Source organism: Girardinichthys multiradiatus, chromosome 10 (assembly GCF_021462225.1).
Source record: "Girardinichthys multiradiatus isolate DD_20200921_A chromosome 10, DD_fGirMul_XY1, whole genome shotgun sequence".
Lineage (NCBI taxonomy): Eukaryota > Metazoa > Chordata > Actinopteri > Cyprinodontiformes > Goodeidae > Girardinichthys > Girardinichthys multiradiatus.
In genome coordinates, this window is record NC_061803.1 from 385,187 (window position 1) to 409,980 (window position 24,794).

Below are 24,794 nucleotides of genomic sequence, written 5' to 3' on the forward strand. Positions count from 1 at the left end.
AACATCTGCAGACCCTGGAAGAACATGCAGAGTACAGTATTAAAGCTTTAAACCACCACTATTTAGATCACCCTGCAGGTCTGATGGGGGATTACCCAGCCTGACTGTGAACACTTGGGATACACTAGTTTTACTAGGAAAAGCTTTATAATTCTGACAGAAACAGCAGGCTATAATTTACCTGGACAACAATTATCTCTCTATTACTATTGCAGGTTTTACAATGTAACCTGCTTTATTTTCTAGACAAATATCGAAGTCGACCAAAAGGACAGAAGTTATTCTGCTGTTAAATATATTGTTGGAGGAGTCAGAATCTTCAGCAGCAGGTCAGAGATTTATAAAAATGATCATTTACATTCAAGCTGAAATAAAACCAAGAAATAATATTAGCATTTGTAATTCTGCTGAAATCTGCAAACATGAAGCCAGTAGCAGGCTGAGTGTTTGTGCTCTGAGCTGCAGTCTGACCCTGACATGTTTCCTGTTCACTGGACGCTGCTGAAAACACAGGAGACCTTCCCATCATGCATTTCAGCAGGCAGGGGGAGAAAAAAGAGCTGCTGTAAAATCACCACTTCTCTTTTCAAAAGCCTGCTGCACTCATCCATCCATCCGTCCATCCATCCAGTTTCCCCCCTGTGCTCTCTCAGAGACTGGGGGGGTGGGGGGGTGGGGGGTCAGATTAACACTCAGAGAAAGAGGAGGGGGAGGTGAAGAGAAGAAAGCGTATGATTCCTCCTGGGACAGAAGAGAGGAGATAGGAGGGGGAGGAGGAAGGCTAAAAGAAGAGAGGAAGACAAGGAGGAGGTGCAGCCTTATTCGGACCAGATCAACCAGCATTTCAAGGAATTATCCCATTATGTTAGAACTGGAGTGGAATCCCCCAAATTTACAGCACCAAGATCTTCCTGTTGGCAGCTAATATTCCTGCAGGCTGTATTCTGTTCACTAAATTTAGAGCAACTCCAACTCAGTCAAAACATCCAATCAGCAGGGCTGCAGGTTCAAATCTGACTTCTGACAAAATAAAAGCAACATACATGATGAGACCTTAAGATGAGAACCGAATCGTCTGTCTCCTTCTGCAGTAGAAATTAATCCTGCAAGAAGAGTATTTGTCATAATTTCAGCATCCCTGCTCCTGTTGACCATCATATTTAGGCTGAAGAATTAAGGGCTGAAGGTAGTGAAAAAACTTCAGAGTAGAAGAGTTAACCATTATTTGTAAAAAAGTAATGGTGAACTATAAACCTATGGATACAGATGTAGGGGAACCTGGGTAAAAACTGTCAGTCTCAAAGAGTTGATTGACTGCAGTGTAACTCCAGTGATTTAATCCTAGAGGTCACCGAGCAAGAAGTGGAAGTTCAAGCAGAAAAGCATCATCAGGCTGGTCATAATGAGGGACAGACAGTGCTTTCATACCAAATCTTTGAAACGGTTTATATCGTGCGTGCCAGAATCCGGTTTCTGGAGCGGATCACGCTGGTGTGAACCCATCCCAGACCCTGAAACGGTCCTGGGAACAGTACCCTGGCAGATTAGATCTGCCGGTCTCGGGTCGTTAGCTAAGAAGCTATTTCTCAGCCTCTGATGAGCAGGCTTGTGGTGGGATGTAAACACTGACCAGAACAGATGAGGAGAACAAACGTAGTGAATAAAAAGGGTTTACAGTTTATAAAAAATGACTCCAGGTGAGGACATGTCTTCTGTAAACCTGTGACATCAGTACGCCAACCTTCATTTGCATGAAAGCAGATTCCACCTCCTCTCTTTCTCACAGAGAGCTCCGTACTGCGGTCCGGTCCAAACAAATGGAAGCCCGGTCAGAAGGTCTGGGATGTGTCGGGTTCCAGTGAAACAGAGGACGGCATATCCATGGAAGCCCAGGTTTCTCGTGCTGAGAAGGGGCAGCTGGTCTGCTTTATTCACTAGGGAGAGGGGAGGTCGAAAGATGGGAGCGGAGTTTGAAGAGAGTACCTGTTCATTTTCCCCATCTTTGTCTTCAGTGTTTTAGTGTTTCAGTTCTAGTTGTCAGATGTTTTCTCTTTCTTCTCTTCCTGCTGCACTATGTTAATGATGATTTTAGATGGCTTTCACTTTTGTCTCAGATAAAATTAGTGTTTTTAATTTGCAGAGCTGTAGAGTTGTTCTCTTCCTGTCAGGCTGCTGCACCATGTTAGTGAAGAGTGAAATAAACGTTTGTTGGTGTCTGAAGGAACCAGGTTTCCCTGCACCTGCTCATGTGGACTGCATGGTAATGTGTGATCAGTCGACTGTGAACATGTTGAATATGAAGCTTTACCTGTCGATGATGACGGGGTCCGACGGCGTCTCGTTCCTGTTTCCGCAGCTCTTCTTATCACAGCAGCGACTAACACAGAATGACAAACAGCTCCGTCAGTGAAAGATTCATCCTTACAGAACCTCCAGAACATCTGAGGTCTGGTCTCACCCAGTTTTGGTCTGAGACTCTGACACCTGGTTCCGACTGATTGTTCCACACCAGAGCACACGTTTAATTGGTCCCAGGATGACCGTTTGATTCCAGTTTGTTTGATTATCAACGCTGACTAGAGTCAGTTCTGGGTTCTGTACTGAGACCGGCTGGATACTTTAGGTATGGTTTTCAGGATTTTTTTGGCTCTTTACTTTTAACTCAATAAACCTGGAGGGAGCTGATCTGACAGTAAGTTGGATTAACCAAAACGTTTTAACTTTAAATCCACCATAAACTGGACCTGCTATTTCAACAATACTGATTGAGAACTGGGAGAACTGGGAAAAAGGTTTTCTCCAGTTTTCTCCTCTGATTCACTTTTTTTTAATCTGCTCTTATGACCCAAACATGGAGCACAGAATAGGGAAGTCTTCAGAGCCCCTCAGAGTGTTGGTACCAGTTAGAGCATGGACAGGTACCTACCAGCAAGTTGACTGTTGAGAGTAATACTTGACTGGTACCACTTGACTGGTACTTGTCCGTATTCTGGTTCTGACTAGTTTTCCAGAGAGACTAGTGTAACCTATCAGACAGTAAAACATTTATTGATCTGGTTCTTTACAGCTTGGAGAGCCTCCAGCCTCTGGGTCAGGTGTGTTCAGGTGTTCTTACCTGCACATGATCTCATGTGTGAGCAGGACTCGGCACATCTCTGGATTTTTGTCCTGACCCTCGTAGATGATGGCCTGAAACAAAAAGGCAGGTTCAAGTGTGAGGATTTGTGCTCAGGGAGGTTCTTCAAGTCCAGCCTGAAGTTGCAGAACCTGTCTCAATTCAGACTCATTTTTGGTGACTAGCAGGCAGGACACAGTGTTTCTGGTGAGTTGCTGACTGGAGACACACTCAAAGAAAACAGCTGGAACCAAACATCTCCACACAAAACAGCATGCTCGTTAAAACCTCAGTAATTAAATAACTTGTTGGATTTAATCACTGCTCATTTCTATTAGTGTCGCAGCAGAGAGTCGACTGGCTGACACAGAGCCTTCTGTAATCCTGACTGCGCCCCCTGCAGGCGATACAGAAGATATTGTGTCTCCTGCCAGAGAAAGGAAGATCAGATCTTTGACTAAAATCAGGTGAGCTGAAGAAGATTTTTCTCATTACAGCAATATTCACAAGTTTTGAAGTTTAGAAAGTTTGGAAATTATCTGACACCATGGTGGATGTTTCACATTAGTGTTGAAGTTGACTGTTTCAGCCAATGAAATGAAGCTGACAGACTTCAAAAGGACTTTCAGTTCCTTTAGGAGATGATTCCTGGTAAATGGTGCAGAGAAAAAGAAGACTCTCTTCCATAATTCTGTATGGACTGAGGGAACCCAGAGAGAAATGATATCCTGGCATCCTGGGAAGTTGTGAGTGGTGGGTTTGGGTGACGTATAAGAAGATAAAGACTAGGGCAACAAACCAAGAATGGATTTATAGATACATTTGTATCAATGGAAAACTCTTCATATGGAAAACCATTTATCTAAAGTATACAGCTTGAAATAATGAGTAAGATGTTTACAACCAGTTGTAAATCTTAGATCTCCAAGAGAAGCAGAATCTAATGACATAAGATAATGTGCAGAGGCTTCCATTTATAACATGTTCCCATAGCCTAAAAGAAGCGGGAAAGTTGAATCAACATGTCGTCTCCTTGTGTTAAAAGAAAACACGTTTCCACAGAAGAACCCTAATATCTCAGATTTTTTTAAGATTCTGGACATGAGTTTTAATAGTACCGTTTTCTTCAATCTCCATGCCCAAATATTTGTAGGAAGACTTGTGTTCAACAGAGGAACCTTCTGAAGATAAAATACAGGCTAGAACAGACCTTAGTTCTGTCTGTGTTCAGTACCAGTCTGAGCTGTTGTAGTTGTAACTGGATATGATCAAATTCTCACTGCAGATGCTCACAAAGTTGTGCAACAGTGTGAGCACAACAGTATCATCGGCATACAGATAAATAGGCGTTTTGGTGTCTTGATCTGTATTATTTATATAAATATAAAACAGTGTGGGTCCTAAAACTGGCCTTGCGGTACACCACCAACAACTTCCAAAAGGCCAGAGGAGGATCCATTAACTTTAACACACCGCTTTCGGTTTGACAGATAATCATTAAGTCAGCTGAGAACAGTCTGTCAGGCTAATATCACGCAGCTCTCGGTACAAAACGCCATGATTGATGGTATCAAAGGCCTTCGAAATGTTAATAAAGAAGGCAACACTTGGTGTCTAAGGTGCATGTAATGTCATTAATTACCTTTATGGCTACAGCAACTGCACTGTGCTTCTTTCTAAAACAAGACTGAACATTTGAAAGAAAATTGTGTGAATACAAATACTTAAGTTGGTCATTTGCCAGCTGTTCTAAATCTGGCCAAAACTGAGAGCTTTGAAATTGGTCTGAGGGGTCACCACTTTTTAATAAGGCCAAAACATACATTTCAGGGACAATACTCTGTTGAACTGAAAGATGAAAAGTGTGGCATACTGGTTTTGCTATTATATCTGCAGCCAGGTGTAGATAGTAGGGAGGTAAACCGTCTGGGTCTAAGTGTCTTTAGGGCCTCTTTGACATCCCAAACAGAGAATGAACAAAACAAAAGCTGTGGCTTAATCCGGGTTTGGTAGATGGTGTTTGTGTAGAAGATGGCCTGTCAAATACAGACTCACAGGACGTAAAATGTTCATTAAAGCAATCAAATATCTCATCTTTAGCTCGGACATGTGTGGCATCAACAACAATATGAGAGGGAGGCTCAGAAGTACAAGAGTTTGCAAAGAAGGATTTGACAGTTTCCCAAAATGTTTTAGGGTCATTGATGTTGTCTGTCGTCTGAGATAAATAGTAATCACATTTAGCTTTGTTGATTGCAGCAGAACAAATATTTCAGAGTTGTTGAAAATGTAACCAGACCAGCCCATATTCCTCACTAAAGCCCAGAGATGCTGTAATAATATCTGCATCACATTTTATCAGATCTGCAAAACCTATATGGTCATGTCTCCACAGTGTAGGGATTTATGAAAGGACTGACTAAACCCTGTCATTTCAGACAGAGGTTGTTGTGTCTGCTCCAGCGGGTCAGGACTCCTTCAGCCGGTGGAGCTAACCACCTGCTGTGCACAGAGATTGGTGTTTTTGCTGCCTCACACACTTGACCTTTCAGTTCCATCACAGAGAAGAGCTTCTGTGTGAGAACATTAACCTGACTGTATGTTTGCTGAGGAGGTGAAACGGTAACAAGCCTCTGTGTGTAGAACAAGCATGATGAAGAAACACCAAGGTTACAGATGCTTCCAGCTCACCTCTGATCACACATCCTTTACCAGCAGTACCTGGTGCTGAAAACCTCCAAGTCCGCAACAAATACCATTTCATCAACCCATTCCAACCAGCATGCACCAACACAACCAGTACCAAGTAATACACACACACCAATAAAACCAGTAACAACCAGAACGCACACACCAATACAACCAATACCAACCAGTAGACACACCAATATAACCAGTGCCAACCAGTAGAAACACATCAATACAACCAGTGCCAACCAGTAGACACACACCAATACAACCAGTAACAACCAGTAGACACAGACCAATACAACCAGTACCAACCAGAACACACACACACACACCAATACAACCAGTAACAACCAGTATATACGCTAATATAACCAGTACCAACCAGTAGAAACACATCAATACAACCAGTACCAACCAGTAGACACACACCAATACAACCAGTACCAACCAGTAGACACACACCAATACAACCAGTAACAACCAGTAGACACAGACCAATACAACCAGTACCAACCAGTAGAAACACACCAATACAACCAATACCAACCAGTAGACACACCAATATTACCAGTGCCAACCACTAGCAACCAGAACACACACACACACACACACACACACACACACACACACACACACACACACACACTTGTTTTGCTATATGTAGTGAGGACCATGTGTTGACTCCCATTGACTTCCATTGATTTTCAGTCATTTTCAACCCTTTCTATGCCCTAACCCTGACAATAACCCTAAACCTAACCATTACCAGTGCATGCCTAACCCTAACCTTAACCTAAAGTCAATTAACACCTTAGTCCTAAACTTAACCGTTAGCAAAATAGGTCGTGAGGACCAGCAAAATGTCCTCACTTTGGTACAAACGGTCCTCAATTTGATGGTGAAATCGGGAAAATGGTTCTCACTGTGATGCCAAGACAGGAACACACACACACACACACACCAACACAGCCAGTACAAACCAGTAGACACACCAATATAACCAGTGTCAACCAGTAGACATACACACCAATACAACCAGTACCAACCAATAGACACACACCCATACAACCAGTACCAACCAGTACACACACACACACACACACCAACACAACCAGTACCAACCAGAACACACACACACCAAGTACAACCAGTACCAACCAGTACCAACCAAAGCACACACGAACACAACCAGTACCAACCAGAACACACACACAAATACAACCAGTACCAACCAGTAGACACACACACCAATACAACCAGTACAAACGAGTACCAACCAGTACACAGACCAACACAACCAGTAACAACCAGAACACAAACACACCAGTACAACCAGTATCAACCAAATACACAGCAATACAACCAGTAACAACCAGTAAACACACACAAGTACAACCACTACCAACCAGAACAAGCACACCAAAACAACCAGTACCAACCAGTAGACACACACCAGTACAACCAGTATAAACCAAATACACACCAATACAACCAGTACCAACCAGTAGACACACACAAGTACAACCAGTACCAACCAGAAAAAGCTCACCAACACAACCAGTGCCAACCAGTAGACACACACAAGTAAAGCCAGTACCAACCAGAACAAGCACACCAAAACAACCAGTACCAACCAGTAGACACACACCAGTATCAACCAAATACACACCAATACAACCAGTACCAACCAGAACACACACCAACATAACCATCAAAACATGTTGGTGTTGGTTGATTAGTTCTGAACATCAAATCATCAACTCAGGGACAAAATCAATTCTTGATCAGAACATCAGAACCAAACCAAAGCACCGAAGGTTTTCAGCTGGAGTTCAGGAGGAACATCTTCTCCTATTCTCAGATTAACAGAAGTTCCTTGAAGAGGAGGGAGGGTAATGTAACGATAAATGACGTGAAGAAGGAGGAGCTGCTGGTACAAAGTAGGAGAAAAAGGAGGAGATTCCCACCTGTTTGGTCATGGAGTCAATGAGTCGGACGTAGAGGTCCTGCTCCGTTCGGACCCCTGCACAAAAACACCAGCAGTAATGCTCATGTTAGACATGCAGGAGAGGATCTCAGTCTGAATGTTTCAGCTGTCCTGTGCAGTAAAAGAGGCGCACCCACCGTTACTGTAAAGAAGCTGCAGTTTGTAATGAATCCCGTTGTTGGTTTTCTCTCCGCTTGGTTCCTAAAACGGCAGAAGATGTTGTTTCTTCAGCTGCTCTGATGTCTGAGTTTAGAGTTCATTTTTTTGATCTGATCTATCTGTAATTTAATCTGATCTGAGATATTTGGGGTTTGTTTATTTTTCATAGTCAGGGTGTGTTTGTTTTCTATAACCTGGTCTGACCCAAGAGCTCAGGGGCGTTTGTTTTTTATAACGTTTTCTATCTTGAAGGAGAGTTTATGGAGCTAAATTGGGGCCATAAAGTTTGTTCAAACGAAACAAATTTGAACCTGAAAAATAAGTTTGTTTAAAAGAAAAACATTTGAACCTAAAAAAGTATTTCGAACCTGCCCAAAAAAAATTTTAAAACTGGAAAAAACTTTTTGCAACTGAAAAAAAAAAACATGTGAAACTGGAAAAGTTCAAAACTACTTTTCAGATTCAAGTTTTTTTTTTCAAACTAGCAGATTTTATTTTTTTTGGCTTCAAACTTCTGGCCTGTTTTGGCGTGGGGGGCGGGGCCTCAGATCACGTGGTGAGGAATCATGACTGACAGCTCAACACAGCGGCTGAACAACATATTCCCAGCTGTTGCATTCAGGGACCGTCGGAACTGGAATTATCTGCAATACATCATCGATATTCTATAAATATGTGATTGGTTTTGAAAGATAACTTGCTTCACCGATAGAAGCAGCTTACATGAAAACACGACGCACATCTCAGAGGAGAAAATATGATCTTGACAGATTTACACAGCATTTTAAGTCCATGTTGGAGATTTCCCATGCTCTCAACATAAAGCAAAAGAACCACCAGACTAAGCGGCGGGAATGAAACCAGATGCAAAACGAGCCGGTATTTTCCGAATATCCTGCATAATTAAGCCTGGACTTGTTTTCACATGGACTGGACTCGGGTTTCGGTTTCTGGTGCATTTTTGATTAAAACGTGTTTGGTCTCCTTTTAGTGAAGTGACTCACAGCCAGGGTCAAACTGGCATACGGGGCAACCGGGGAAATCCCTGGTGGACCGCCAGCTTAGTGGAACGTAGGTTGGGGTATATATGTTTGGTCTTCACTAAATGGAGACCAAACACGTTTTAATCAAAAATGCACCAGAAACCGAAACCCGAGTCCAGTCCATGTGAAAACAATCCAGGCTTAATTATGCAAGGATATTCGGAAAATACCAGCTCGTTTTGCATCTGGTTTCATTCCCGCCGCTTAGTCTGGTGGTTCTTTTGCTTGATGTTGAGAGCATGGGAAATCTCCAACATGGACTTAAAATGCTGTGTAAATCTGTCAAGATCATATTTTCTCCTCTGAGATGCGCGTCGTGTTTTCACGTAAGCTGCTTCTATCGGTGAAGCGTGTTATCTTTCAAAACCAATCACATATTTATAGAATATGGATGTATTACAGATAATTCCAGTTCCCACGGTCCCTGAATGCAACAGCTGGGAATATGTTCAGCCGCTGTGTTGAGCTGTCAGTCATGATTCCGCACCCCGTGATCTGAGGCCCCGCCCCCCATGCCAAAACAGGCCAGAAGTTTGAAGCCGAAAAAAATAAAACCAGAAAAAAACTTGAATCTGAAAAGTTTCACATTTGTTTTGTTTTTTTTCAGTTGCAAAACTTTTTTTTCAGTTTTAAAATGTTTTTTGGGCAGGTTCGAAATAATTTTTCATCTTTAAATGTTTTTCTTTTGAACAAACATTTATTTTTCAGGTTCAAATTTTTTTCTTTTGAACAAACTTTATGGCCCCAATTTAGCTCCATAAAGTTCTTGGTACACTCATTTAGTCAGACTTGATCTAAAAGCTCAGGGTGTGTTAATTTACTTCTCTTTAATGAGTTCAGGTAAAATGAGACAAGGTACATAAACCTCTTTCTATGGGTGCGCTTGCTTTGTCTTTTTGTCAGTTTGTGTCAGTAACTTCAAGTGGGTTTGTTTGTTTTGTAAGTTCTGCTGACTCTGTATATTTGTTTTTCCGTAGTTTTATGTGTGTGTTTGATTTGTGTGAGAGCTCCTCCCTACCTTTGTCTGACTCACCTTTTCTTTTTCTACAAAGTCGACATAGGCGGTGCGTTCGATTTCGATCGGCTGTCCCTGCCGGTCGTACAGCGCCAGAACGAAGTGGAAGAAATTTGATTTCCTCAGGTTGGACGGAGGCTGCTTCTCAAAGTGAGCTCGAGCTAACCCCACCCCGCTGAAAAACACATTTATGAGAATAAAAATCATCTGAGGGCAAATCTCACCTGATTAAAATATTTATAGATTTAACATAAAGCATCATATATATTTAATTAATTTCATTTCATAATTCATAGAAAAATGAAAGCAGTGCAGAGTTGAGACAGGGACCTATAATTAATGAATAAAAACTGGTTCAGTTTAAATTGTACTTCCAAAATAAATCAACATGGTTATTTTTTTCTGCATATCTTGCTTCATATATTCTGTTGGAACAACTTTTGCAACACTGTGTTCAGAACCAGAACACATTTCAGGAGATGTGAAGCTTCAGTTAAAGTGAAATCATCTCACTGATCTGTGCACGGGGCCCATAAAACCCAGTTTCACAAAAAACTAATAAGTGGAACTGGTTCAGATAAAAGCCATAGTTCCTGGTGCGGCTGAAAGGGGTCTAAGCAGAGCGTAACTAAAGCGCTCCTCTGAGGACAAACTGCAGGATGGCAACACCTGATTGCACACATTAAGCATGTGAAACATGCCTTTTTGTGACATGTTAACGAGTCTGATTTGTTTCTGTGCGATGATAAACACAGGAAGCTTCAGGCCGAGTCAAAGGAAATAAAGTTAAGAGCAAACAGAGAATCACACCGAAGTCACGACTGATTAATATTCATGGAGAAGAAGTCAAACTACAGCTTCGACCCCGACAGTAAATCTGCTGCTCATTACAATATGACTGAGAACACCAGGAGCGTTTGTTACGGCACACAGCAGAGCACCTCTCTCTCACACACACACTTAAATATTTAATGATCATCATGAAATATAGAAATCTATAGCAGAGACCAGCGGGCTGAAACATTTGGTTAATAAATGTTTCTTTTATTTCTGATAAATCAGCGCAGATCACAATTATTTTATTAAAATTATATTTTTTTTCTTTTTGGTTACATATTTGTTTTAAACCTTTAAATCATCATTTAAAGCCATTTTTCTGGGGTTTGATTTGACAAGAATGTGAATTATAAAATGTACAAATTAAAGGGTCTTTGTGTGTCATCGTAATAATTACTGCAGGATCTCATCAAGGTTCAATTTAGACTTTACTGCATAATCCCATAAATAATCAGCGGTTCACTTATTAAGGAATCACACTTCTATTTTATTTCTTAGTTTGGAAATTGAGATGGTTTTTATCAGCTATAGATTTGTTGAGGTTTTATTTTTATACATGTAAATAAATATATTTTTATGTTTATCATTTTGACATGAAAATACATTAAAAGTTTATTTGAGATGATTTAATTTTCCTAATTGTTTTTATTCTATTTGAGTTTCTTTTTTACTCTCAGGATCTGAATCTTTCTGGTACGATTTCTGAGGGGATTTTATCACATAATTTATTTTAAATTCACCGTGATGTTGTGAATAATTCAGGCTGAGGAGGTAAAATCCCGAGCTGTCAGAGGAAATGCGGATGTTTAAACGCAGCCGCTGGAATAAAGTTAAACCTCCTTCAATTAGAAACTGAGTTCGGTTCATTTCTGGACATTTTATTCTGCAATCAGTCCAATAAACAATTAAAGGAAAAATCATTTCAATTCAACTTTTTTCTATTATTACAAAGATCATCTCAAAAAAAGAAAATGTTTTTTTCTCTGAAATATAAAAATATATATAAATGTTTTTACATTTGAGCTGCATTTAGAACAAAACACACATTTTTTGACCTGAAATATTCTGAAACATCAGAAACAGAAATTCATCAGGACTTTTTATTTAGAATATATATTTTCATTTTATATTAAATAGATTTGTTCTACCAGTTGCAGCATAATAAATATTAACAATCAATTTAAACAGAAAATATTAGATGATCATTAGATAAATTTTGTCTGAGGACCAGAAATATTTAGCAGCTTTCTGTCTGAGCTCAGAAAAAGTCCTACAGCTCGGACTACAGCTCCCATAATTCTCTGGGGGGCAGTGGCAGTTTACCTTTGAGCGGCTGTGTTGGCGTCCACCACGCCGGCCGAGTGCATCCAGGAGCGAACGGCCAGCGGCTCCTCTTTCAGGCTGGCTGTGGCCCCGCGAGGCAGGCTGTCCTGGATCCCGAACATCTCAGAACCCGGCGCTCCAGCAGCAAAATCGCAGCAACAGAAAAACCAAAAGAAGAGCTGGAGTCTGGCTGAAGAACTGGAGCTCTACAGGATGGACCAGATCTTCAGGATGGAAGACATTTTAATTTATGGAGGAGCAACAGGAGGACGAAGATCGAAGAGGAGAAACAATGAAATCTCTGCTCAGGAAGGAAAAGTTTTTTATTGGCTTTAGAACTTTCTGTATTTCAGATTTATTTTAACTTTATCTGATTGAAGGACAGGAAAATAATTTTTTTTTAGAAAGTGTCAGTTGGCTGACCCGATGAAACCCGCAGAGACAGAAAAAAGAAGGAGGAGGAGGAAAAAGAACTAGAATCCTCAGAGAAAACAGGAGGAAAACAGCTTCGGATGGCGAATCGAGAGCGAGCACTCAGTCTTTTTTCTTTTCCCCAAAGAGAGGAGCAGAGGCGGCCCGCCCGGGATGGAGGAGAAACTCTCAGCCCTGCGGCCCCACAGGACTGGACGCCAAAACCCAAAAACCCCACGGGTCTTCCTCCAAGCTGCTGACATCGCTATGAGGGGTGGGGCCTGGCCTTAAAAGGAGAGAGAGAGGGCGAGACGAAAGAGGAGGAGGAGGAGACGGACCCACCACACACAGATGGAGCAGGTGTGTGTGCTGCTGCGTCTCGCACCAGTCCCACCAGTAAGCGAACTGGTTCCTGTGGAGCACAAAGACAGACACAGCTCCAGAAACATGGGCAGTCAGAACCGGGCCCTCAACAGAACTGTGTCTGATGGACTTTTTCTTCAAACAGCATCTTAGAAAGCCTGACCTTCTCTTTCCTGCAGAAAGCTGTCAGCAGAATCCTAACTGTCTGAAGAACCCTAAGGCCCAGATGAACCTGTGCAGCAGCAAATCATAGGTCTGACCAGACCTCTTCTGAGAAACAGAATCTCAAAAACCTGAAACCCCCTACAGAACCCGAACTCTAATGAGTAACCTGGCTATTACCATCTGTAGAACCATGACTGGTGAACCTAACCCTAATATCCTGCGGAACCTTGACCCAAATGGCTTCTGGGATCCCAGATAAACCGGGTTGTTTCAGGATTACTCTTAATGACGTTCATCTCCATAAAAACCAATTCAGCTTCTCAGATATCCATCATCTCATTCTGGAGACAGCCCTCAATAGCTCTGAAGAACAGAACCAAGAACATCTTGTGGACCATATGTTCTGATCATCCTGCACGTTCGGAATGGGCCATGGTGTTATGAGCTGTTAGAGAGACTTTGGTTGATCCAGACCAGAGAAAGACAGACTGAGGAACATCTGAGCGCAGAGGTCATTACTGAAGAACGCCAGTCAGAAACGAAGAGATTGGAGCCGAAGTTTGCGGTTCCGTACAAAAACCCAACATTAAACTGGACAAGAAGATCCAGGAACCTTGTTCTGTTGAGAAGCTCATGAAGACCTTCCTTACTGTGTGTTCCTCTGTCTCCACTGTTAATACTACCCAGCAGTAATAGGGGGCGCTGTTCTGGGTTTCTGCAGGCCTATGTGGAACCTGGTCTCCTTCCAACGGTGCTGTGGTCTGTTGGTTGCAGATAAGCATTCAGGATTCCTGAGGAGCTCCTCTGAAAACGGTTTCCTTTGGGAGTCCGGCTGATAACCAGAGCAGCTGCATGATGTTCGTCTGCAAGGTCACTAAAGCTCCACGGCTTCTGCATTTGAGTGGTCTTGTGTCGGTCCAATCAGGTCTGAACCTTTTCTCCATCTTTATTTTCTGAGTGGAGGAAGAAAAGTGGAGCTGATGTGTCCGCTGCTCGTTATATTCAGCTGATTAACTCCGAACTGTCAGACAGGAAGCGAGAAAAGGCTTTTCACAGTCACGATGCTCCGGTCTTCTGGGGCCGCAGGCCTCCAAGGCTCCGAGGGGTGGGACGATTCTGGACTGAAGAGCAGGAAGACAACATGAGGACAAAGAAAAGAAACTGGAGGAGGACTGGAAAGAGAGGATGGCATTTATGGTTTTACTGTGAGAAATACAAACCTGAGCTCCAGGCGGCAACCAAAGAAGAAGTGAGGAGCAGTTCATTCCCAGAAAGTTCAGGACCAAGGAATAAAGAAGGAACCAGAGAAAAATATCTTTATTCCAACAACAAAGTCAAGCTGAGGAAGAAAAATTAGAGGAAGAGAAAAGAATGAGTGAACTATCCCAGAGTTCAGCTTTATTTTTTAAAACCTTCCCAGCTTCCGATCAATCATTCCTGATCAATACTCCGTAACAATAACATGTTCAGGATAATGAGAGGATCAGACCCTGCAGCTTTCCAGCGCACACTTTTGTCGCTAATAAAAAGCTGATAATTCAATTTAAACGGACGAATAAATGAGCTGTCTGAAGGTCTGAAGGAGGGAGGAGTGATGTGAGGAGCGGGGGAGGCAGGATGGAGGCTCCGGCTCCGCTCTTTAAAACAAATCCCACGAAGGAAACGGAGGCTCAACGAAAAAGGAAAAATTGCCTTATTTTTACTTTATTTAGTTTTTTATCTCAATATTTTAATTTGATTAAAAAACCTTTCTTTTATTTTTCCCATCTTTGTTTTTATGTTCTTGATCCCAGAACATTACGTTTCTCTGTTTCTATTTAAAGCTCCACAAAATAAATTCAGACTCCATTAAATCATGGACATTTTTATTTGTGCACAATAAAAACACAACAAATGGATGCAAATGTATGGATCAGAGTGTAGAACTGACTCAGGAATTGAAATCTGGTAATGTTCATCAGGAATATTTAAACCTTTCCTGAGGTGATCTCATTTCCATAAAGGGAAACTCTGTTAGCTTCGGAGCTCCATCCATCAGCTGCAGAGAGCGGACAAATTGTTCTTGATTTCATTGTCTCTGCTGCCTGATCGGATCGTCCTCTGGAAGTCTCTCCGGCCTCTCCACGGAGCGCCACAATTCCCTCTTTATGAGCCAATTTCTGTTGGTCGCAGCATCAGAATAAAAGTGGAAATCATTTGATTCCTATTTGTTTTTATGTTTTATGTTGAAATTAAACTTTCAAAATGTCCAACTGGAAACATTTAAAGAAATCATTCATTCATTTTTAATATTATAAATATTTTCTTTAAATGTTTTAAATATTTTTTACTGGTTGAAAAATGTCAACATGATATGTAAATAAAGCTGTAAAAAAACTGAAGTGAACGATTGTTTCTCTGCAGAGTTACAGAGCTCCGTGTGTGTGTGTGTGTGTGTGTGTGTGTGTGTGTGTGTGTGTGTGTGTGTGTGTGGTGGGAGGTGGGAGGTGGGATGGGGTGTGAGATGCCGCACACACGCACATTTGCATTTAAATAGCAACATCAACCAACGTTCACGGCAGCACACCGGAGGGTTTCCCAGATGTCACGGCAAAGTCAGACAGGCCAGCTGTCTCACACACACACACACACACACACAAGGCTGAGTCGGTGAGAATCATTGATTCAAGTGTTCTGTTGACACGGCGGCATTTAAACTGTGTGTAATCTGGGATTAGATTTCCAGGTTGCCTCCTGGCTGCTTCCCAGCTTATTCCAGGCTGCTTTGGCTGCTCCCAGACTGCTTCCAGGTTGCCTCCCAGACTACTTCAAGGTTGCCTCCGGGTTGCTCTAGGCTGCTTCCAGGTTGCCTCCTGGTTGCTTCCAGGTTACCTCATGGCTGCTTCCCAGCTTCTTCCAGGCTGCTTAAGGTTTCTTTCCGGCTGCTTCTAGGTTGCCTCACGACTGCTTCCAGGCTCCTTAACGGCTTAATCAGTCATAAGGGAGTTTAACCGCCAAAGTGTTCTTCTATAATAAAAAAGATCTCTGTTGATCTTTCAGTTCCTGACCTGCGGGATGGTTGCAGCTTCTCTCTGCTCCATCTCCCATCTATAAACACCAACAAACACAGGCAGCAGAAAACCCTTTAGTGTAACCTGACAGTTTTAGGAATTGGAGCGTCAACCTTCATGTAATATCCTTATGTGTGAAGTAAAGCCAAGAGTCTGTTTAACGAGATCTGCATTCCTGATGTAGGACCTCACTAAGCTGAACTTTAGTTCCCATAGAGCTGTGTCTCTGCTGCACTCAGACTCTCAGTACACATGACTCTGTACTAGAGAAGAGGGATTTCAGCTATTTGATTCAGGAGTGTTGGAGAAGAGATGCATCTAGAAGTCCCAGGATAGTAGCTCCCCAGGACTGGAATTGGGTACCATGTATCATACCCTTCAAGAAGATGCCTTCTACCCTTCTTAGTGTCCGAGTAGATCAAATTCAAGTCAACCACCTCTAAGCCACCAGCAGAGGTGTTGACAGAACTGTACTGGTCCATAAATGAAGGGGTAAGCTGGTTCTCAGACTGGGAGGAGCATCGCAGGGTTCTGTGGGGTACCCTATACCTCATAGCAGATAAGGGTTTTCAACCTCATGAGTATAAAGCTGCAGAGGTGTCTGCTGCTACGTTCCATCTATCTCTTCCTAAATGTGAGGACAGCAGCCTGGACTGTAAGAAGGAAAGAAACATTGAGAGATAAACCTGTGGTGATCCACAGAGCAGAGGGGGGCTGATCACAGAGACTACTTGGTCTCCACTTCATCAAGAGCAGTCTGAGATCCTTGGTGCTAAGCAGGTCCAATGGCTCAGGACAAGCTGCTCATAGCTGAACTTTACTTTCACACCTTCTGAAGACATGATCAGTTATTGCTTTATGATGTTAGATTAAATTTGATCATCCCTACAGAAGACTTCATGGGGGTGACAGGGCAGACCCTCACCACAACAGACAAATCAGTTCATTTTGTCTTCTACAGTTCATAATTGGGCCACTTCTGTACCAACTCGGTCCAATAAGCACATATCCTGCTCCCTGGAGCACCGCCCAAGTTTTTACCAACAGCAGAAAATAAGAACCAAAATACAGATATATTTTCAACAAGATGTAAGAATGAATTTAAGTCACCTGGACGGGAGTCACTTTGAGTTCTATCTCTGACTTGTTTGGTCGCCTTCATCACCACCTTCATCACATGTCTCTCGCAGTCATCACAGGATCTAATGGCCACATTGATGCCAGAATAACTAACTTCCAGGGAAATTAAAGCCTGTCAATAATTTCAGTTTTGTCATCATGAAGAAAAATGTCCAACTCCCTGATGTCTGAACACGTTTCTACTTAAGACAGAAAATTAAAATATGTGTATATATTTTATTTGTATCATGCATATCTTTACATCAAATCAAAGAACATTTAAATTAAGACAGAACCAACAGTTTCTGACAACAGAACAACAGAATCTGGAAAAGCAAACTTTTATTTTTCGTATTTACTTAACCAAACAGGACTGATTTTGAACTATTTATTCTTGTAATAGGTTTATTCTTACAGATTAAACATGCACTCAGTCTGTTCTCTTTACTGTTCTGCTCTCAGATTATGCTGAATTCTTCTGTGGTCCTGCAGTATTTCTATCCTGCTCAAATGGACTGCCAGAGTATGTTTCCTCCTTTAGATTATCTATCCTCGCTGGTTGGATGTAATGTGATTCCTTTCAGTTCTGAGCCCAGTTCTATGTTAGGTTCTGTGTTCCTCCTGCAGGTTCTCTACGTCTACTTGGAAAACGGGAGACAAAACAGATGAGAAGAAACAAAATGAGAAGAAAACGGGAGGAAACAAAGAACTCGACCTTCAGCTGCAAACACAAAAACACTTTGTGTGTGTGTGTGTGTGTGTGTGTGTGTGTGTGTGTGTGTGTGTGTGTGTGTGCGTGTGTGTGTGTGTGTGTGTGTGTGTGTGTGTGTGTGTGTGTGTGTGTGTGTGTGTGTGCGTGTGTGTGTGTGTGTGTGTGTGTGTGTGTGTGTGTGTGTGTGTGTGTGTGCTGCGCAGGGATTTCCAGTCGTCCCAGTTCAGGGAATTCCTTCTGTCCCAGCAGCGCTTCTGGCTGGCATGCAAACAGTGACACCAAGTGGACAGATAGGGAGGTTCAGCAGGAGTGGATTTTTCTTGCTCCAAATGCGTTCATGTTGGGGATGGTTCTGATGCTTTCTGTAGTCAGAACCTTCAGTCTGACAGGATGTCAAGATGATGAGAAGCAAAAAAGAAGCTGAAAATCTGAGAAACTGTGGATCACTCGGCTGATTTCTAGATTAAATCAAAGCTGCTTTGATTAAAACATCTGCAGGAAACAGAAAACACAACCAGAAACAAACTTTATTTATTTAAAAATATCAGCATTTAGAAAGGCTGAGATTCACAGAGCAATAAAATAACTAAACTGAACATTAAAAAAGAATAAATCATTTGGGTTTATTTCAAGGAATTTTGTTGTGGATTAATTTTATCCTAGTCCAAAAGTCAAAACTATGATAAATCTGCAGGATTCTGTTCAGCATCCGGTCCTCCCTGATACTCTGGTTCCCTGCACACTGCTGCATTAGTGTCATGTTCTGGTTTGGTTGGAACCCAAACACAGAGACAAGGACAGGATGAGCAAGGTGAATATGATTAAGACAATAAGACTCCCTGGTTACATGCACGCTCCTGAGTTACATGCACGCTCCTGGGTTACATGCACGCTAATGAGTTACATGCACGCTCCTGAGTTACATGCACGCTCCTGAGTTACATGCACGCTCCTGAGTTACATGCACGCTCCTGAGTTACATGCACGCTCCTGGGTTACATGCACGCTAATGAGTTACATGCACGCTCCTGAGTTACATGCACGCTCCTGAGTTACATGCACGCTCCTGAGTTACATGCACGCTCCTGGGTTACATGCACGCTAATGAGTTACATGCACGCTCCTGAGTTACATGCACGCTCCTGAGTTACATGCACGCTTCTGGGTTACATGCACGCTCCTGGGTTACATGCACGCTCCTGAGTTACATGCACGCTCCTGAGTTACATGCACGCTCCTGAGTTACATGCACGCTCCTGAGTTACATGCACGCTTCTGGGTTACATGCACGCTCCTGGGTTACATGCACGCTCCTGAATTACATGCACGCTCCTGAGTTACATGCACGCTCCTGGGTTACATGCACGCTCCTGAGTTACATGCATGCTCCTGGGTTAGACTCCCTGGTTACATGTGACAGCCAATAAACAGAAGTGTATATTAGTAAAGTATTTCATCATGTAGGGAATCACATCCTGTTATTGTTATCTCTATTGCATGTTTGGATCTTCCATAGCGGGTCGCAGGGAAGCTGGTGCCTATCTCCAGCAGTCTATGGGCGGGAGGCAGGGTAACCCTGGACAGGTCGCCAGTCCATCGCAGGGCACATCATCAATCAGTGATGGTCATATTTGGTTCAGTGATTCCTCTTGATGGAAAACAGCTGTGCAGCTGCACCTACCTGTCACACCCTGGTGGAGGGAATGAAAACAACACCCACACAACACAACAAACCTGCACTCAGCTCCGACCAGAGATGGTCATTGGTCAATCAGCTGTCACTATGAGATTATATTGGTCAACTGTAAACGGCCAAAATGCTGTTCAGGTTTCATCTAATATAGACTGAGGTGCAGCCGTTACTTTAAGCTTTGACTTGATGTTGAGAGACGGCTTCATGCTGAAGTGGGAAATACAAAAGATATTCAGAAAGCTAAAACCAGACCAGCACCACAACCCAATTGGATCTGGTGCTGGTCAGAACATGCAAAGGCATTTATGAAGGCAGGTGCCAAAAAACGGGCATCCAATGCCAAATTTATTAAATTTTTATTAAAATAAAAAACAGGATATATTTATGCTTTTATAGCCTCTCTTTTCTTGGCATTATGCTGCAAAATGTGTAAATGAAATAAATCAATGTTCTGCATCATAATCAATAGAGACTGAATCAGCTGAGAAAATGTTAAACATTATCTGACTGTTTTCTGACAGAGTTGAAACATTACACTAATAATAACCCATATTAATATAACTCACAACACTTTCATGGAGCTCCACTTAAGATCTGCCTTAAATTTCAAATCATAAACCTACTTTAGGTAGTTAATGTTGACTTTGGCTCTATTATTATGCTAATAAAATCAAACAGACCGCTAAGTAACATTTTCCTATTTATTCTTCATTTCTATTTTATAGAGGTTTATATTTAGCCTTCGACATATATCAGCCTGTAATGTTAACCACCCAACAACATGATTCCTCAACTATTGGAGTAGAAATGTTTGCATGAAAAGAGTTCCTTGAATTAAAGTGACTTTTAGCTACACAGAACATTGTGTGACACTGCGACATGTCCAGTGGACGTCCGCTTTGAGTCCACGGAGACAAGTACCCGTGACTGTGTTCTGCCCTCAAGTTGAGGAAGAGGAGGGAGAGGCAAGGCGGGGGCTTGTGATTGAGAACTGAGGGGGCACGTATTTGTTTGAGGGGGCATTGACCCGGCCTCGCTTTGAAAAGAGTTACATGTGTCTGTAACACACTGAGACCAGAAGTACAGCAGTGTTGAACTTCAGCAGAGGAAGATCCACAATGAAGTCCATTAACAAATCACGCAAAAGATGAGGAGTGGATACAGGAAAGGAGATTCCCTGCAGGGGGTTGGAGAGAATCCGTTTGACTGGGATCAGATCAGAGAGAAGGAAATTATGTCATGAAAGAGACTAAATGTACATCCTTCAATCAAACGAGGTGTGAAAATTTTGACAGTTGGGCGGGACTTCCGGTGGCGTAACCAGATATTGTCATTTACCGGATGTTGTCATCACAAGGGAGCGAATCTTTCTAATTGTATGTTTTTTAGATGTTTTTACATAAAATAAAATAAAAACATGTAGTTTTTCCACTTTAAAGGTCACTCAGGTTAATGCAGGCACATCACACAAAATTCTGATAAAAAGAGAACCTGACAGAATTGTAAATTCATTTTGTTTTAACGCAGGTTATTTAGATCATTTTACTTCTAAAAAACAAGAAAGACAAAAAGTAGATACAGAACCTTTCTTCCTCTGCTCAAATGTTTGAGTAATCTAATCTGCACCAGCAACTTGTAGAGATGATCTAAAAACAGAGAAACAAATTAACTGAAAGAAACTGTTAAAAAGTAAGCCAAACATGGAATTATCTAAACTTTTATGAGTGCTCAGTTTCCAAATGAGAAATGGATTCTACAGCTAAAAGACTTTGTTTGGAATCATGAGAGACTCCATTTGGTAAAATGGATGATAATTATAGTTACCTTAAGGTTTTCTTTTTTCATCTTAGAACAAAACGTATTGAGGATTTAGAGAAAACAGTTTTCTCCTCATCCCACGTGGGAGCCAGAGGTTGTATCCTGTAGGTGTGGTCTATATTAAACGTCACAAGAAACTGAAAAAATAAAAAATAAAGGTTAAAAAGACATCAAACATGTCACTGTTTAGTGTGGATTGTCTCAGACAAAGTCTTCCCACTGCCTGTAGTCAAAGTAATTAAGAGGACCGTGCTCCTTCCTGGCCCAAAGTCTCGAGCATTGCCTCTGACAATTCACATCCACTGTTTACTGAATTAACACACTTGCGGCTTTGCTGAGGTGTCTCAGGGGGTGGCCAAGGGGCGTAACCATGCATGCTGATCGGTTGTCGTCATTAGGGGGCGAATCTAGAATAAATGAATTTAAAAAAAACAAAGGGACGTGCTTCAGTGTTTGTTTTAAATACTAGCAGAAAACGCCTCAATTTACTTGCAACATTCGCTGGAAAATAACACTTGTTGAACAAAGGTTAGAGTTAAGAGAGTTTTCATCAAACCGGGGAGAAAAGCAAGGTGTGCCGAGATGATGAACAACCATCTACATCATCTATTTCCTCATCTGAGAAACCTATCGGAATTCCTATCGTAACATACTCTGCAGATTATGATCCAACTTCGCCAACAACAATGGATGAAAAACAGGCCTCAGGTCACCGAAGACGTAAGTCTCTTCTGTGTGAAACCCCAGTAACCGTTTACAGGCATACGCGCCGTGAATTGGATGCCTCCGAATCAACATATTACCATTGCAAGGTACAAAGGCCTCCGTTCGACACTCTGCAGGAAGAGTGGTCTTTGGACTGAGTGGTAGCTGGGGGTATATTTTCATGTATGAAATAGGAGAGCTCTGCCTGTATCAATTGGATCAAGACGAGGTATTTAATGGATCATTGGCTCTGTGTACTCTCACACACAACGACTGGGCTGTGTTACGGCTGGCAATCCCACACCTTAACAATAACCCTGAATCAGTCTCAGTGTACAAGAGGGAGGATGAAGATGAATCCTCTCCTTGGCCAGCAAAAAGATGAGAATGTGTCCTTCCGATGTTGAAATAGCTGTGAGAGAACCTCTCTTTAGTGCAGTGTGGTGGTCAAAAACCACAGCAAATGGTCACTGGTCTTTTCAGGCAAGCAAACGCAAGAACAAGAAAATGATCCCATCAGATCTGTTTGTGTTGGAGGCATTCAATCAGAACTGTGGTGTATTCAAGACTGTGCTGGCTCTACCGTATGATGCTTGGGTTGAGAAGATGAATGAAATTGGACAGCGTCTTTCCAACCTTTTCCGAAACTCACGCTGCTGGATTGATGTTATTTCAGTGAAAAGAATGCTGACGTTCCCTGTTGTGGATCTAAAGCCCACCCTCTTTTAAGGACCCACCCCCCTTTTTGAGGACCCTCCCCCTTCCTGCGCTATATATCAGGGTCTAACTGTGAGCTCACAGACTCTTCTTCACAATGGCGGGCGGCAGACCTTGAGAATGTATGGAGCGTACGGGAAAACACCATACTGGGACCTCTACAACCAGCAAGAAGAGACCGTTTTCTCTCCCGATCATGATGATGAAAGCTTCAACACCGGGCCGTATCATCCACCTTCTCCAGACCTCTACTCACCAGCCACCTCATCGTCGCAGCTCTTTGAGTCCCTATTCAGTCCAGGCACACCTACAGGATACAACTTCAGATCGTATCATCCGCCTTCTCCCGACCTCTATTCACCGCTATGTGTGGCTGAGTTTGTACACACAGATATCCAACCTGAAGACAAGAGGGTGATCGTGGAGGACGAGGCAACCATCAGCTACTCACCCTCCCCACAAACTCCAGACCCGATACCTGCCCCTCATACTTCACCAGAGGAGGAGGAGAGTAATCAGGGTGATGAAATTGACGGCTGGATCTCAATCGCTCTCATCAATACGGTGAAAACAGCAATACTTCATTTATTCAACATAACCTGTTTGAACTATGTCAAAGAAACCTGTTATGGGTGCATAACGAACCACCCGAGCCAACGACAGCATCAGTGCCTGGAGATATTGGAGGAAGAGTATTACCAGATCAACTTTCAACGCATCGTACGACGACTCGTAAACCCCAAGCTCCTTCCTGCTATTCAGATACTTCTGACACTTCGACGCATACAAGCAGATGACTTCAGAGTGAAAACGATTGCAGAGACGGTTTTATATGAACTGAAATCGGTACAAGGCTTCTATAGTGCAATCACTGATATGTACGAGAAGATGAGCGGTAATGACTGTCTCAAGCAGCTTAACTCTGTTTCAGAGTGCTACGGTCCGATCTCAGGTGTTTGATGACTTGTTTTGTCTTTTCTGTATTCTCTCTCGGCTTTCTACTGCTATACATATATATAACAGTTTTTTTTTATATATATATAGATTGCAATGTTTGAATTGATCTTTATTATCTGAATGTGTTTTTTTCTGTTTCTCTATTAAATACGGGTAGAAAATAAAAAAAGAAGTATAAATATACCCTCAGGTGTTCGTTTTTTTCATTATTTAACAAGTAGTCGTCAGAGTGAGCATAAAACTGGGATGTCTGAAAGAAGGATCATGAAAAATGTATATTACAACCCATCAAATCCGGGAAGTTTAGGGGGTTTAGAAAGGTTGAGGAGGGTTATACAAGATGAAACGGGGAAGAAAGTAGCGGTTGAAAAAGTTAAAGGTTTTTTATCAGGAGAAGATACCTATACTCTACATAAACCTGCAAGAATAAAGTTCCCGAGAAACAGAGTTTTTGTCACCAGACCATTGAGGCAGTTCCAAGCCGATCTCTGTGACATGCAAGCTCTGGCCAAGGAAAATGACGGTTACAATTATTTATTAACAGTCACTGACATCTTTTCAAAGAGGGCGTATGTACGTGTTTTGAAGAGGAAAACTGCTGCAGAGGTGCTAAAGGCTTTTGAATCAGTTTTTAAAGAAAGTCAGGTCCCAAAAAACTTCAGACTGATGCAGGTAAAGAATTTTTTAACAGGAAATTTAAGCTTCCAACGGAGAAACACGGTATTGAACATTTTGCCACAGCAAGTGAAGCAAAAGCCTCTGTGGTTGAGAGGTTTAACCGCACGTTAAAAACAAGGATGTGGAGATATTTTACTACTAACAACACCCGGCAGTACATTGATGTCCTGCAAAATTTAGCTAGAAGCTACAACCATAGCTACCACACCAGCATTAAGATGAGCCCAATGGAAGTG

At 42.1% G+C, this 24,794-nt stretch overlaps 1 protein-coding gene across 7 annotated transcripts in view; it reads right to left on the reverse strand.

Annotated features, from left to right (window-relative positions):
- The window catches only part of LOC124874607 (transcription factor COE3-like), a 52,138-nt gene extending 36,673 nt beyond the window's left edge, over positions 1-15,465 (reverse strand). For 2 of the 7 annotated variants that reach the window (XM_047376023.1, XM_047376017.1), the window contains exons 1-6: positions 12,171-15,463; positions 10,029-10,185; positions 7,931-7,994; positions 7,774-7,829; positions 3,116-3,189; positions 2,309-2,377 (exon numbers count right to left, since the gene is read on the reverse strand). In XM_047376023.1, the coding sequence (XP_047231979.1) occupies positions 2,309-2,377; positions 3,116-3,189; positions 7,774-7,829; positions 7,931-7,994; positions 10,029-10,185; positions 12,171-12,292 (542 nt within the window). In that variant the 5' untranslated portion in view covers positions 12,293-15,463. Of the gene's footprint in view, positions 1-2,308; positions 2,378-3,115; positions 3,190-7,773; positions 7,830-7,930; positions 7,995-10,028; positions 10,186-12,170 lie in introns of all 7 variants that reach the window. The other 5 variants (XM_047376024.1, XM_047376018.1, XM_047376019.1 and 2 more) reach the window with 4 other exon arrangements.
- Between the last annotated feature and the right edge of the window lie 9,329 nt (positions 15,466-24,794).